General features: G+C 43.6%; 2 protein-coding genes across 2 annotated transcripts in view; one reads left to right on the top strand and one right to left on the bottom strand.

The window, feature by feature from the left end:
* Nucleotides 1-1,339: 1,339 nt before the first annotated feature.
* TMEM215 (transmembrane protein 215) lies at nt 1,340-5,654 on the top strand. The gene has a single exon (XM_080372709.1). It carries the CDS (start codon nt 2,186-2,188, stop codon nt 2,903-2,905), a length of 720 nt encoding a protein of 239 aa, XP_080228835.1. The 5' UTR covers nt 1,340-2,185; the 3' UTR covers nt 2,906-5,654.
* An 81-nt stretch (nt 5,655-5,735) lies between these two features.
* The window catches only part of LOC308056828 (atrial natriuretic peptide receptor 2-like), a 44,872-nt gene continuing 36,327 nt past the window's right edge, over nt 5,736-14,280 (bottom strand). Inside the window, exon 23 of the mRNA XM_080372687.1 lies at nt 5,736-13,768. Within this exon, the coding sequence (XP_080228813.1) occupies nt 13,604-13,768 (165 nt within the window). The 3' untranslated portion in view covers nt 5,736-13,603. The remainder of the gene's footprint in view (nt 13,769-14,280) is intronic.

A 14,280-nucleotide genomic window follows, 5' to 3' on the forward strand; every position in this document is an offset into this window, starting at 1 on the left:
CAGGGAGCAGGAATGGTGAGTTTCTAGGCATTAGTTACCAAGATAACCCTGCTAATAACATAACCTTTACAACATTTTAGCTATGTGGGGCAGACTGGCTGAAGTTTTTCCCTTCAACCAGAATTTAGCAGATGGGTAAAAAAGGCATTAGTCATTCTAACATGAGGACACAGAAGCTGTATATCTGAATAACAGCAGATGGAAACAAGCAGTAAATTCTCACTCCAGAAAATACGAGCTGAGATGCTACAGTTGTTCCTCACCCTGCTAAATCCTGCATGCTGAAGAAAGCAGAAGTTAACTGGTGCTGAAATCTAAGTGGAAGGTTTTGATTTTTAAGGCTTTTTAGGCAAGGTGGAAAGTATTCCTAACAGTTCAAATCATTCGCATTTCAGCCCACTCTGCAATGGCTCAGAGGCTTCATGTGGGGTTTACTGGACAACTTTCGGGAGGACAAGTTCAAACAATGACCATGGTTTTTACAAATTTTTAATCTCAAAACCAGGCCATTGCCACCGACTTAAAACACCTCTCCCTGATACGAGTACTTGTTCCCAGACTTACCCTTCCTTCAAATTAAGACAGCAAAGGCTTGTCACCCTGTTTATGAATAAAGTGTCCAGGAGTTGTGCCCATTAACAAGAGGATATTCTCAGGCTTCCTCTCTGCAAGGCACCTTGGAAATCTAGAACACAGAGGTGCTTTGTTCATGATGTACTGTAGGGAGGATGAACCCAGGCCTTTTCTTGGCTGAAAGATGAGGGGTATTTGTGTGTTTTCGAAAATGGCTTCTGTGAGCTTTCCAAATTTCTAGTATGAGGAAAAGGAATCACATTAACAGGAAAACTTACAGAAACCACAGTTTAGTGATTTAGTTCTGAATATCCTTTTTTATTTTCTTAATTCTCTTGGATGCTTTCTGGCATCACCCGTTTTTCTCTCCCAGTATCTCTGCCCCAGGTAAAAGCATCTACCCCTTTATGTCACTGGCACATGAGATGTTGAAGCTACCTGCCCAAATATGCTGCTGCTCATAAGGTTCTTCCTGTGTTTCCACATTGCCACACATTTCAGATCCTCTCTTATATTAATTCAGATAGAGCGACATCCTTTGAATTACCATCACCCATATGCATCACATCACAGAGGCTGAACACCACCCTCACAGTCGATTTATTGCTGGCCTTAGACTTCCAGGGGAACCCCGTGTGGTGCATCCCAACAAGCTAAATTCATTCTTGGGGTCTTGGGGAGGGGATAACACCGGGAGAGGTTTACCACTAAGGGCCTCCTCCGGGATGAAATTCAGTGGCATCACAGCATCTCCTGAGCCTCGTTACTTGCTTGCGCCTACCGCGGGGAAGCAGAGTTTGGGACAGGACCGCTCTCTGTCCGGCGGGGGATTTACTCCCCAACCCCCAGCCCCACAGCGGCGGGGGCTTTGGGGGCGGGGGTCCCCAGCGCCGCGGGGCAGGGCGCCTGTCGGGGTCCGCGCGGGCGCCCCGGACTCGCTCCCCGCCGCCCAGGAGGGAAGGGGAGCCCGGCCGGAGCGGCCGCAGCTGCCAGCGAAGCCGCCGCGGCCATCAGGCGGGGGGACCCCCCCAAGCCTCCCCCGAGAGCTCCCAAAGCCCGGCGCCCACCGACCCCGCAGCCCCCCGCGCCGCGGCACGCCTGGGCGGCGCACGTACCCTCGGCTGCTGCGGGGCTGCGCGGCGCCGGGCGAGGAGGAGGAGGAAGGGCCGGTGTCCCCCGCGGCACTCGCCCCCCCGCCCGCCGGCGGCTGGAACCCGCCCGGGTCTCTCCCGCCCCACCCTCGCCCGTCCGCAGGGCTGGAGCCGCTCGGCCCGTGGCCGCCGTCACGCGTGAGGGGGCGCGGCGGGGACGCCGGCGGGGGGGCGCTCCCGCCCAGCGCAGCGCACGGCGGAGCGGGGCGCACGGCGGAGCGGGGCGCACGGCGGAGCGGGGCGCACGGCGGAGCGGCAGGCAGCACGGCTCCTGGCCCCGGCCCCGCCGCCGCCCCTGCCCCCGGCCGAGGCCCCACCGAGGGGCAGCCGAGCGGTGCCGGCCGTCGGGGGCCGCCGCGCTTCACCGTCCGGGAAACTTCAGCCACTTTGCCGGCGAGCGCCCGTCCCCTGTCCCCGGGGCCGCCGCGGCCAAGGGCAGCGGTCCCTCGCACGCCGGCAGGATGGCGCGGACCATGAGACCCGATGACATCAACCCCCGGACGGGGCTGGTGGTGGCTCTCGTCAGTGTCTTCCTGGTGTTTGGCTTCATGTTCACCGTGTCTGGCATCAAGGGGGAGACCCTGGGGGACATCCCGCTGCTGGCCATCGGGCCGGCCATCTGCCTGCCGGGCATCGCCGCCATTGCCCTCACCAGAAAGACTGACGGCTGTACCAAATGGCCCAAGAACAAGTGTCCATGCTGCAAGGAAGTCAAGGACCGGGATGTCATGGAGCTGCTGAGGACCCCCTCAGACCTGGAGTCCGGCAAGGGGAGTTGTGATGAGCTGGCCGAGAAAGCGTACCAGAAGGACAGGAGGGTGCTGCAAGGCGAGGACTCCGTGTCCATCTGCACCACCACCACCACCACCACCATGGGAGAGTGCAAGAGTCTCATCAGAAAGGTGGAGCAGGAGGAGATGCTGAGATACCTGGAGACCTGCTACCCAGAGATGCCGGGGAATGTGTTTGTGGGAGATGGCTCCATGTACAGTGCCTTGGAGAGGAAGAGCTCTTCTCCCACCAGGGACAGCGCTGCTTGCCCTGATGTTGAAGACAACATTTTTGTTGCTCCTAAAGATAGTATCATTGTCTGCTCTTACAAGGAGAACAGCCCTTACGACAGATACTGTTGTTACATAAACCCTGCTGGAGTCAGCTCAGACCAGGAGACCATAGTGTGAAAGATGCATACTTTATATATATGTATGTATACAAAACCTACAATTTCAACTTCTTGATAGGGGATAATATAGCTGACTGCACTGCATGGGACAATCCTGATACTATTACAATTTAACCTGGTATGTGACTGATACTCAGACCTTTTGTGCCTGAAATACTCTTTCTGTAAGTAAACAAGCATGTTTAAAGGTTAAACAATTCAGTTCTTCATCTTGGAAAAAAAATTACATTTTAATTTGATTTTCTCCCCTTCCCTCTTATTTTTTTTTCCTGCTGCCAGTTGTACCCAAGCCCATAGACACACTGGCAGGAGGGGAGCAGTGGCTGCCCGCTGATACCAAGAGCTGAATCAAAACTCTGGAGCTGTATGTAGAAAGGAATGTCACGCTCTATAGATGAATGGGTCTTAGCAATAGCATCGCTCCATTTTGGGAGGGATTGAGAGATGTCAGCATGCACTCCAATAGCTGGCTGATGTTAGGGAGCGTAGAAGTGATTTGTCTCTTTTCTTCCTGGCAGTATTTTATTCTCCTCTGCTTCAAGGAATCCATGTGCTCACCCTTCGGGCTCTTCTGAAAGTCTCCTAGCAGCCAGATAGGCTCAGAGGAGTTTTCAAAGGCTAACCCATCATCAGTACCTGCAAAGTACAGGTTTTAGCTTCATTCGCCACCAGTATTGAGTTCATTGGAATGTTGCTAACACTTTTGGATTCTATAGGCATACTTGACAAGGAGATTACAACGTGATCATGACACAGTTCTTGCAGATACTAGGAGCAGATGTCAGTGGACTCAGATATTAAAAATATATTTCAGTACCTCTAAAGTTGCCTAGGCAATAGAATTCTATGTGTTGTGTTCAGAGCTGGATCTGACTCTTCTGAAAATGTCATTTTCACGTGCCTTTTCTAAAATGCCAGATGTTTCTTTATGGTTGATAAATGGTTACAGTCCACTCAGGGGTCTCAGAGCCATGCTTTGCTGGGGGGGAGGGGACAGAGGACCTGGCTGACATGGGTTTGTTCATGGCTTATGGATACATAACAAGAAAAATATGAAGTGAGTAATGAGGATTAACCATTCAAAATCTGAGCCTGCAACTTACAGAGACAAAAATCCTGGCTATTCTATCCAACAGTGAATTGCATGTTCCATGATGTGTATAAAACCTTATCTGGCCGCTACTATGTAGGTAACAGAGATGTGCTATAATACGATGTGAATGCTAAACAGCTGCTCTAAGGGCTAAGTTCTTAGAGTAATGGTTACTAAAGCATAGAGTAATTTGCTAGTGTCTCACAAGTCCCAGTTCCTATAACTAAACTCTCACAACTCCAAAAAACATTCCTCTGTGAGGGAAGTCTTAACAGCTGTTCTTACTTAGCTGGGTTTTTTTGTCAACCATAAGTTGTACCAGACAAATGTATTGAGTTACCAGGGTAGGAAAGAAGAAAAACTCTCTTTTTTTTGTAGCAGCCTCAAATGTGTAGGAAGTGGCAAGGAATTTTCCACTGAAGCGAGACATTCTTTGCTGTCCATGGAGTTGTTTGGAAAGTGAATGGAAACTTTATGCATCCACCAGTTTATTTGTTTGGAAACTTACATCAAATCATTACAGACAACCAGTCTCTGCAGAGGTTTCCAGAAGGAGAAAATACAATTTTTTTAAATGAGACAGTTTGGTTTCTTTCAGACCAAACAAGATGTTAATGCCTTGATCAGGCTTTGGTGGGGCATCAGAATACTATTAGGATAAATTAAAAACTAGTTAGTTTGAGTCAGGTACGGCCTCTGAATAGATGACTACAGGCAGCTTTGCTGCTCTGGGCTGCAGCAATGGTACTGTACAACCTAAGTTTTATCCACTGAGCAAAGGAATTCCACAAAAACAGATCCTCTCCCTGACATGCGCAACTCCCACTTCCACATAAAAGCACTCTGTTGTTTGGCAGATTGTCTCCCGCAGGACTTAGTCACTGCAGGACCTTATTCTGCAATGTACAGAGCAGCTCTTTGATGATGCAGGCAAGTCGTTATTTCATGACCCTGAGGCCAACAGCTAAAATACTGCTGATGGACGTGATGAGGAGTAGGGTCTTTCATTGCATTCTGTTCCCAGAGGAAGCAGGTAAGGGTCTCAGGGTGTGCCCATGGGTGCTGAGCATCCCTGAAGGTCAGACCCACCATGAGAAAACAGGCTGCCAGGTAGCTGCGTACTGCCTTTGCCGGGTTTGTTAGCAATTGCTTGCCTTGCATAAGAAAGCAAAGTGTCAGCCTGCTGGGAACCTAGATTTGTACAGTTCTGCAAATATATATAGGAAGGGGTCAACTTTTTCCATTTTGTCTAGGATTAGATGTTCTCTGTCAAAAGTTACATGGGGTTTTACAAGGCAGGACAGCAAACTCTAGTGAAAAATGGGATGATAAACATATGACTTGAGATACAGCCATGCAGATCTGAGTCGTGCTTTATTCCGTTGTTAGTGTAAGACCAAGAAAGTATTTGTATTAAAGCAAAGTTTAACGGGAGTGAAAAATTCCCACAGTAGAACAAAATGTATGTTTAAAACTTGGTATTTACAGGCAATGTCCTTCCTCCATTCATTTAGCTGAGGTAAGACTTTGTAACAAAATACAAGTTTAAGCAATATTTCTAGGCTAATCCACCATAATCCACCGAGGTTTTTTATTGAACATGTGAGAATTTGAAGTTACAGAAATAAATTAGTACTGCCTCTGAAACCTCACTGTGATTTTTATTTTCTTTTCTTCTAGTTAAGCAGAGAAATAAATGGGAATAGGGTTTTTTTGGCCATTTTAAATATAAGAATTTGGCCATTTAAAAAGGAAAGTTTTTGGGAGGTTGTTGTTTTTTTAAATAAAGTACACTTTTTTCATACACAATATTTTAGCCAGTAGGAATCTACTGCTTATTTGATCAAAGACAGCATGACAGAAGCTTCGAGCTTTTTCTGTAGACTCCATGCTCAGGCCAGAGAATTACTGGGGCTTTATTTTTGTTCAGCTGATGGGGTCTCTCCTGATGGCCACTAGAACTTGTAGGAACAGCGCTGATTGTGGAACAAACAGGAATAATCACGTTGCTTTTCAGAGGCAGCTTCTAGTCTTGGATCTGAATTTGGCTTCAGGATGCCACAGCTTGGGTGATACCAAGCCGTGGCCTGGAGGCGAGAGCTTCTTTCTGTTCTTGCTACCTTTAAAACACCTCTGGGTCTAAATCCTGCTTCTCTCCTCAGTGCTACGCTCCAAACAATGCATGCAGTTGTAGTGGAGCTCTGTTTGTGGGGTTAACACCTGGTCTCATTGAAACCAATTGCCAGGTATTTCTTGGTCCTATCGTATGGGTGGCAGGGCACATATTAGTGTTTGAAGAAAACCAGTGAGCTGGACATTCAGAGAAGGTTCGTGGGATAGATAAGATTTATTTTTAGAATAGCATTTGGCATAGTGCTACAGTGGAGTTTACCTTCTTTTAAGAAACAATGTGCTATACAGATCAGCTGTACACAGGACAATTTTGTGGTTTGTTTTTTTTAATTTTTATTTATTTCTGTTGTCATACATAGCATTTTTACAATTATCCAAGCTGATCACTGCCTACCCTTTAACAGAAAATTGCCTTTTGTCCTCCTAGAGCACTAAACAATATCTGGCCCTTTTTGCCTGGAACCAAATGAGTCAGTGGTGAGTGTACTCAGGTCAGGACCAGTGTTTTATTCTTGATCTTGAGTTCTGAAGAAATCTGGTGCTCTTCAACCAGCAGTTCCTCCCTGTCTGATCCAACCTCTCCACAGTCCTGGTAGCACTAACTGTTTATTACGTTGTCATTAGCAGAGTCACATAGAGAGCACATACCAGACGGTTTGCAGAGTGAGCTCCTGCACTTGGCTGGAGTGGTAGAATCTGACACTGCATCTATCCCATGGAAGTTGTTATGTTGAGACATCCAACTAAATTGTCAGTTCTTGCAGCAGAGGCCTGGGATTTTGCGTATCCATCTAATATCTTTCACACTAAAGGTGCTGTAGAGATGAGTTAGTCATGGGTGACTGTCAGGCCTCAAAGGCACTCGCAGCCTGGTTTCCATGAGCATTTAGGGACTGATCTATTTAAAGGCAGAGCACAATCTGCACTCAGAAACTTGAATCTCAACACATTGCCAGCAAAGCCATACTGCTAGAGAATGCACTTCTGACATGGGAGATTTTCTGAGTCTTGAAAGGTCTCTGTGTAATTTTCTACTATCAATCATATTAAAACTTGCAGAAGAGTTTCATGTTATATAGATTAGAGGAGTTTTCTCAACACATCTTTAATACACAGCATGGGGCATCAGCTGCACAGCAGCTCATGCTGAGCCCATTTCCACTCTGCAGCAAGCCTGAACGAGCCACCCCTACCAGGCCAGCTGCCTGCAGGTGTGTTACATCTTTGGTACTATAGGCCTTTTCATCTCTGGGCTTCAGAAACAACACAGAGAATGGATCTAGAATTCATTTTTAATGCTCTTTTGCAAACTTTCAGCAGTAAGCATTACCTATAATTTATCAGTCCTCTCAGTGGAGGAATATTCCAAACCCTTTATGTCTTTATCAGGCAAGGAGATCCAGCTATCATTTGGTTTTTAAATCACAGTTCATTTTCTGTTCAGAACAATTGCATGGATCAGCCCTGACTATCGTGTTTCAGATGCCCACAGAAGTGTTTATACTTGATGTTTTTACTTACAAACACTGCACCATGCATAGGTGTATATACATTACACGTTTGTCAGAAAAGGTCACAGAATGCACAAGCACAGCAATATATTGAGATCTGCTGAGATCTGCTCTGTCTTTCTGACACCTCACCCACATTTTCTGCCTCAAGTCCATTGTTGCAATTTAAAATCCCTTCCATCCTTTATGAGAATTGTTCTCAGAAGAACTCCATTGTGGCTTTTTAAGGACACAGGTTTTTTTCCAACAGGAAAAGCAGAGTTTAAATGTCCCGGGACTGTGTTTCATTCCAGCCACTGTGAAATCCTGGCTCCTTTGCCCATGGCGAACTGAAGTTTTCTAGTGCTCTGCATTCAGCATTTCCCCAAACTATTGGTAAAAATCTTGATCCCTTGGTCAGTTTTGACAGATTCAGTACTAGTATTTTTTCAACCTACAGTTTCATTACTTCGGGAGTGAAAAAGGGTTAAATACTTTGAAAATATGTCTCTCTACTTTGTTGTAGTGAGGAAAGAACAGAAAAAGAGGTATTATTCATGAAAGTGAAAGAGACCAAAAAGGCTTCACAGGCAGTATTTCATGACTTTGATAGATTAAGTGTGTTATATTCTGGGCACACAGGCAATATGTTTAGTGCATTCTTCCATACATGTAGCTTCTTTTTAGTAGCTTAACCTAAACAGGCTTCTCAGGCAGGAACAGAGAGTGGTTTTCTGCCTGAAGGCAGGATGCAAAAGCTACAAAAAAAAAAAAAAAAAAATGGTATGCACTAGAGATCTGGTGCGAGGAACACTGATTTGTTCTCAGATCTCATCAAAACGCTTATTTTCAGACCATTTTATTTTGCTATGAAATGCAGTGATTAGCAATTATGCGGACTCATGAACACAAGGATACCGCTACAGTAGCTTTGTATTTGGCATTCAGTGGCTGGGAAGTACATATTGCCATTGAAATCCAGGGCAAAATTCACAAAGGTGTAGGAGTAAAAGGAGCTCCAAGGTCGAACTTGGTATTGTGTGAAACTGTTCAATCCAGAACCAGAAGTTAGTTCCAAAAAGGATGGATTTGCATGTAAGACAAAGTGCTGTGGAAAGGTGAGGTGCAAATATGGAACGTGGGGTAGCTTAATTCCACGTCTGAACCAAAGGACCATGGTTAGTGTACTATGGGACACTAAATAACATCATGAACTTGTGCATGCTCATTGGAAGGTTTCAGCCATTAGGGTTCGCACACAAACAAATTCTACAAAACTCACTTTCTCACGTTTCAGACTGGTTTATATCTCTATATCAGAAAGTGCATTTTAGCAAATTTTAAATTAGGAGGAAAGGGATTTTCCCCCAATTTTCTTTGGAGGGAACATTGGATTGCCATTGATTTTATCTTTTAATTCCAATTTAGAATGTACTAATGTACAATCCAATGTTTTACACTGACTGGTGTGAAGTAGGGGAAATTCAGACAGGAATTATGAGGACAGAGTACTCATTAGCTGAAAAGCAGATGGTAGCCAGCTGGAGAATAATCAGAATTATCTTGCGTAGCCTTGCCTTTATATTGGTCTGAAAGGAAAGCCCCAGAAAGGCACACTTAAAAAACCAAAGACTTACTGTTGAGGTCAATTCAGATGGAAGGGCTATTGATAACTTTTAGCAGTCTGAGTGGGGTGGGAGAGAGATGTTCTACATGCTGGGGAACCTCTTACTAATCTGTTCTTCATACACAGATCTTCAAAAGACCCTGCATCTTCTGACTGCACAGTCAGGCTCAACACTATGCCCTTGCACTATTTGCAGGAAACACCTGATTTCATTTCACTTTCCTTTAAATAAATTATTGTTTCTGGTTTGACTAATTAGCTGTAGGAAGAAGCAGATAACTTTCCTCCGTTTACACAAAAAGAACCATGGAACTGGAGACCCTCTGAATATATCGATAACAACCTAATAAAAAAAGACATTTGCTACCTAGTCTAGGGGATAAAGAATAACTTTTCAGTGGCAAAACAGTCTTTTTCCAATGCCAATGGTTTGAATAAAATCTAGGAAGTTTTACACCTGGAAATACCTTAACCATTTTGTTGGGTTTTTTTTACTTTTTGGAATTTTCTAAAATATTGTGGTTATTCAATCTATTCCTCAACATTCAAACTGAAATAATATAGTGAAGGTTTATCAATCTAATTAAATACTTTCATGAGTCTGTTGTTGCATTGTGTGATTTATTTGATATACCTGCCTGCATCCTCACCTGTATGTAGATGGAACTGCAATAAACAACAATAAAAATGCACAATGTTTCCAAAAAAACATCACATCATGAATACCATATTAGTATCCTCTGCATTATTTTGTGTAACCATAGACAATGAATGTCCACGGAGTGAAGAACCGAAGTCAAGATCGGTCAAGTACATATCGCCTTCAGTTCTTCAGCTGTTATTACAATTGCTTTCCCATTTTCTGGTAGGGATATAATCTCCTAGGAAAGGAGGAACACATCACATATTTATCTGTATAGAATGCCATTTTAGAAAAGAATACTAGCTAGATTTGCTGAGTAATTCCACATCTGGGGTGTGAATCTGTGGATTTAAAGCATCTCACAGATGGGCACCATGCTGGTTATCATGCTTCAGCTTTACCAGCTGGTGAATGCTTTCCTGCATTGGCAAGATTATCAAGACTTTGGTCAGCAGTACAGTGTCAGCCACAATAAGCTTCCTTTACACATTTCCTGGGCAGTAAAAGACACCAGGAGCTAATGACAGTACTTTCTGGAGATCTGAATTCGCAGTAACATCAGTCACAAGTGCTGCCCCACAAAAGATACAGATTGAGAGTGGTGAAATGGGACAGCATTTTGGTTTGCAGGTGCTATGAAGACCACCTGTCCTTGTACATGAATTTCTGTGCAGAGCAGAACCTGATGCTTGCATTGTTCAAAGCTGAGGCAACAATTGTCAACGATTTTATGTCTGTATACTGGGTATTGATTTGCACTAGCCTCTCCCCATACAGTTATATTTCTAGCCAGACATGTTTTACATATATAAGAATACATAATTCTCTCTATACTATATATATTATTACACATGGGTATGTCTGCTTGGGCACAACAATACAGAAAAAAATGATCTCTGCGTCTGTGCCATTCCCAGGACGTGAAAGCAAAGCGTATCTCACAGGGTTTATTCTGCAACCACCTTTGCTGAATTTGCTGTGTCATACAGTCTCTAATGATGGCTGCATTGTAAGTAACTTCTAGTAAAAATCTGTGTAACCAAGTAGAGCTCATGTTCCCAAAATTTGCCTGTTGCATCAGTAGTTGACAATGAAATACAGCAGTAGCCATTGACTACATCTGTCAAAATGTCTGAGATAGATCTTAAATACTCGCCCATCAACTGAGGACACTTCTGTCTTCTGTTTGCATCTGTAACATTCATTACCCTGTATTTCTAAAACTGACATTACTAAGGACTATTGCTTGAAACCTCAGGAGAGATACTGCAGATTCAACGGTCCTTAGAAAATAATCTGATTCAAAAGGATCAAAAGATAACAGCAAAACAGAGAGGTAGGCTGACAATGGTTTTCTTCAAGCTGTACTTTTTTTTGTAGATAACCACCAGTTTCTAAGCCTTTTGAAGTCAACATGACTCTCTCTACTGTCTTCAGCAGAATTTGAATACTAGCCAAGCACATGTCAGTGGTGAAGGCTGTCAATCAAACAAGCTTGCAAATGGTCACTCATCACTCATTTCTGTTCAGAAGACTTTAAACTCAGAAGACACTCATTTTAAAGCTTTTAATTCTAAAACCAACATTAAAATACAGCAGAAGGATTAAAACTGTACAGATAAACTGTACTGCTACAGATAAACATAACAAAGCTCATGCTTTCACATTGACATTTGATAAAAGATCATATGACATGCACCTTTCTAATAAAAATTTAAAAAATGCTAACTCATTAAAAGTATAATGTAAAATATATATCATGCAGCACTATAATAGAACAGAGAGTTTCACAATATCTAGGTCAGATTTGAATAAGGGAAATGATAGTATTTAACAACACCTCTGGGCTCTGGAGAACTAAAAGCTTAATTTTGCTAAGATTACAAATAAGTTAACTGTACTGTACCATATACTAACATGAAACTCAAAAATAGTGAAAGGAATCTTTTAAGATCAGGAAGGAATGTGAAACCAATTAAAAATTTTAATTTTAAAGAATTCGGCTGGGCTCTGTCTTGGGGTCTCAAGTGTCAAGATCAGCTCTATGTCCCTTGCTGAGGTTCTGGTTCCATTCAAGTGGCAGTATTCCCACAGACTTCTGAGACAGAATTTCACTCAGAATGTTCTATATTTTTCTGTGGATTTCAAGTAAGTCTTCCATAATTTGGAAGGATTTAGCTTTCTAATCTCTGTTAGGCACCTCTGAAAAATCTAACATTACCACTGCATTTACTTTGCACAGAAGCTAAAGAAGGACTATACTGTGACTCTCTATTACTATCACACAGCACATATTCAGCATCAAAATTATGCTAGCTACATGGGAACATGGACAACTAACTCATCAGCTGCTTGTTTAAGATGCACAAATTTATACCAGAAAAACTGCATGTGCATGTGTGCTTCTGTACTCATACCTAGGATCGGGTACAGGATGGAGGATAAAGAAGCAGAATAAGGAGGAGCAGATGGTACTTTGTTACTCATAGTACTTCCTTTCCATCTCTTCCCACTTAGCTTTGGCCAGTCCAGTTCACATTATGGTGGAACTGCTGTGACTCTTGGTATCCTTCCTTCCTGCATTTCACATAACTAATTCTGTTGGACCGTGTGTTAATCAATTCGGCTGGACCTGGCTAAACTCTTCAAAATAGATTAGCCCTGAAAGTTTATGTATTGCTGTAAATAAACCACTAAAAAGTATAAACAGGGTCCACTGTATATATGCTTTGTCTTTAAAGAAAGTCAACACCAGCAATGCTTATAGATCCATGCTCATCAACAGATCACTACATGTGTAGTGCTGGGTCTCTCTTTACAGGAAATGCTTGCTCAGGAATGACCTTTTCCAAACTGTGTCCTAAATTACAGAGTGACTCAGAGAGCTGCCTGATTTTGCAGTCAGACAGCTCACCAGCTACAGTAGGTTCACTGCCACTTTAGTCAAAGCAACTCCATAACGTAAGCCAACGTTAGGAGCTTTTTTTCAGAGAAAAACCAGAGCAGGCAAAGAGCAGCTGAAATGGACTCTCTTCTGCTTAACAACAGTGTGCAATGTCTTTCATTTCTCTCCCAAGACATTCAGATCTCTGTACCATGATGGCAGGCGTCACTAAGTGTTGACTCTACGGAAATACTCCGGCCTTTCTTCTTAATTCTTTTCTCTCTGCTCCAGGCAATGGAGATGACATGGAAGCAGGAGCACAAATTCTCATTTCAATTTGTACCCACTATGACAGCACTGCTTCATCCTCCTCTTTCAGTGGGCCTTGCTCTCTAACACAATACACATCTCATTTTTCCCTTTCATAGCACGAAACCAGTCACAGCCGCAAGGTTTATCATTCCGCTGAATAGCAGCCCTACACTGCTTCCTTCTTTCCTGTGGGAGAAGCTTACAGGCTGGAATGTCCAGCCAGCTGGTTTTGAGGTGATGGAGGCTTCTGGCAGGGGATTACCCAGCAGATCCAAACCAACAAGTAATGCTGGGAGCTACCTTCGGCCCTAGTGTCTGGTGGGTCTGTCTTCTATATAATTTCTCAAGACGAGTTTTTGCTTTTTTTGTATTTTTCCTGCCACTGATGGGAAAGCAATACTTGTAAATAAAATCTGAGCAAATACATCTCCAAGGCCAAAGGGGCGGACTATTTCTTTTCTTACTTTCTAATTCAGCAGGATGACCTAACAGACTAACAGGAGGTAGCGAGTGGCTAGTAAGCAGGACTTGAGAGAGGGTCACTGGGAAGAACACCTGGTAGCAAACTAAACAGAGCTCTGTTGGGGTCTTGAAGCATCACAGAAGTGCTGGTGACTGTCTTCTGGGTGGCAGAGGCTTTCTTACCTTCAAGCCAGTATGTTACCATGTCTCCTTTCCCCTAAGGAAGAAAATGAGTCATGGGGTTATAATACTATGCATCACTTTTGTAATAATAATCTTTTTATTACAACTCAAAGCAAGTCCCAAAAAGAGACTGATGTGCCTGTCAGCCATTTTACATACAGGAGAACTGAGGCATAAAACTTTTTCTTAAAAGACAGTAGCAGCACTATCGATTAAAATTTTTCTTTGTAGTCCCATCCAAAACTGCGTCCAGAGGTATGTTAGTCCTGAACTCTCACGATGTTTTATGATGTCTCTGAATGATCTTTTTTGACTTCAAGCCGTTATGACAAAGTGACATGCCACACACAACTTCCAAGTTTGACTAGGTCCTTCATCTCTGAATTACCAGGGCTGTCCTGTGAATGAGCGCATGGAATTGGTCCTGGTTTGAAACTTAAGCCTGCTCTCTTCAGGGACAGGAAACAGTTTAATGCAAGGACTCAGAAATAGAGGACTGCATGGGCTAAAATTCAGGGACTCCAGAGTTCTTTCACACTCTCCTTT

This window comes from Falco punctatus (genome assembly GCF_963210335.1).
Source record: "Falco punctatus genome assembly, chromosome: Z".
Taxonomy (NCBI): domain Eukaryota; kingdom Metazoa; phylum Chordata; class Aves; order Falconiformes; family Falconidae; genus Falco; species Falco punctatus.

Excerpts from the sequence above, each read along its gene's own strand:
- TMEM215 (XM_080372709.1), top strand. The coding sequence starts at position 2,186 with ATGGCGCGGACCATGAGACCCGATGACATCAACCCCCGGACGGGGCTG.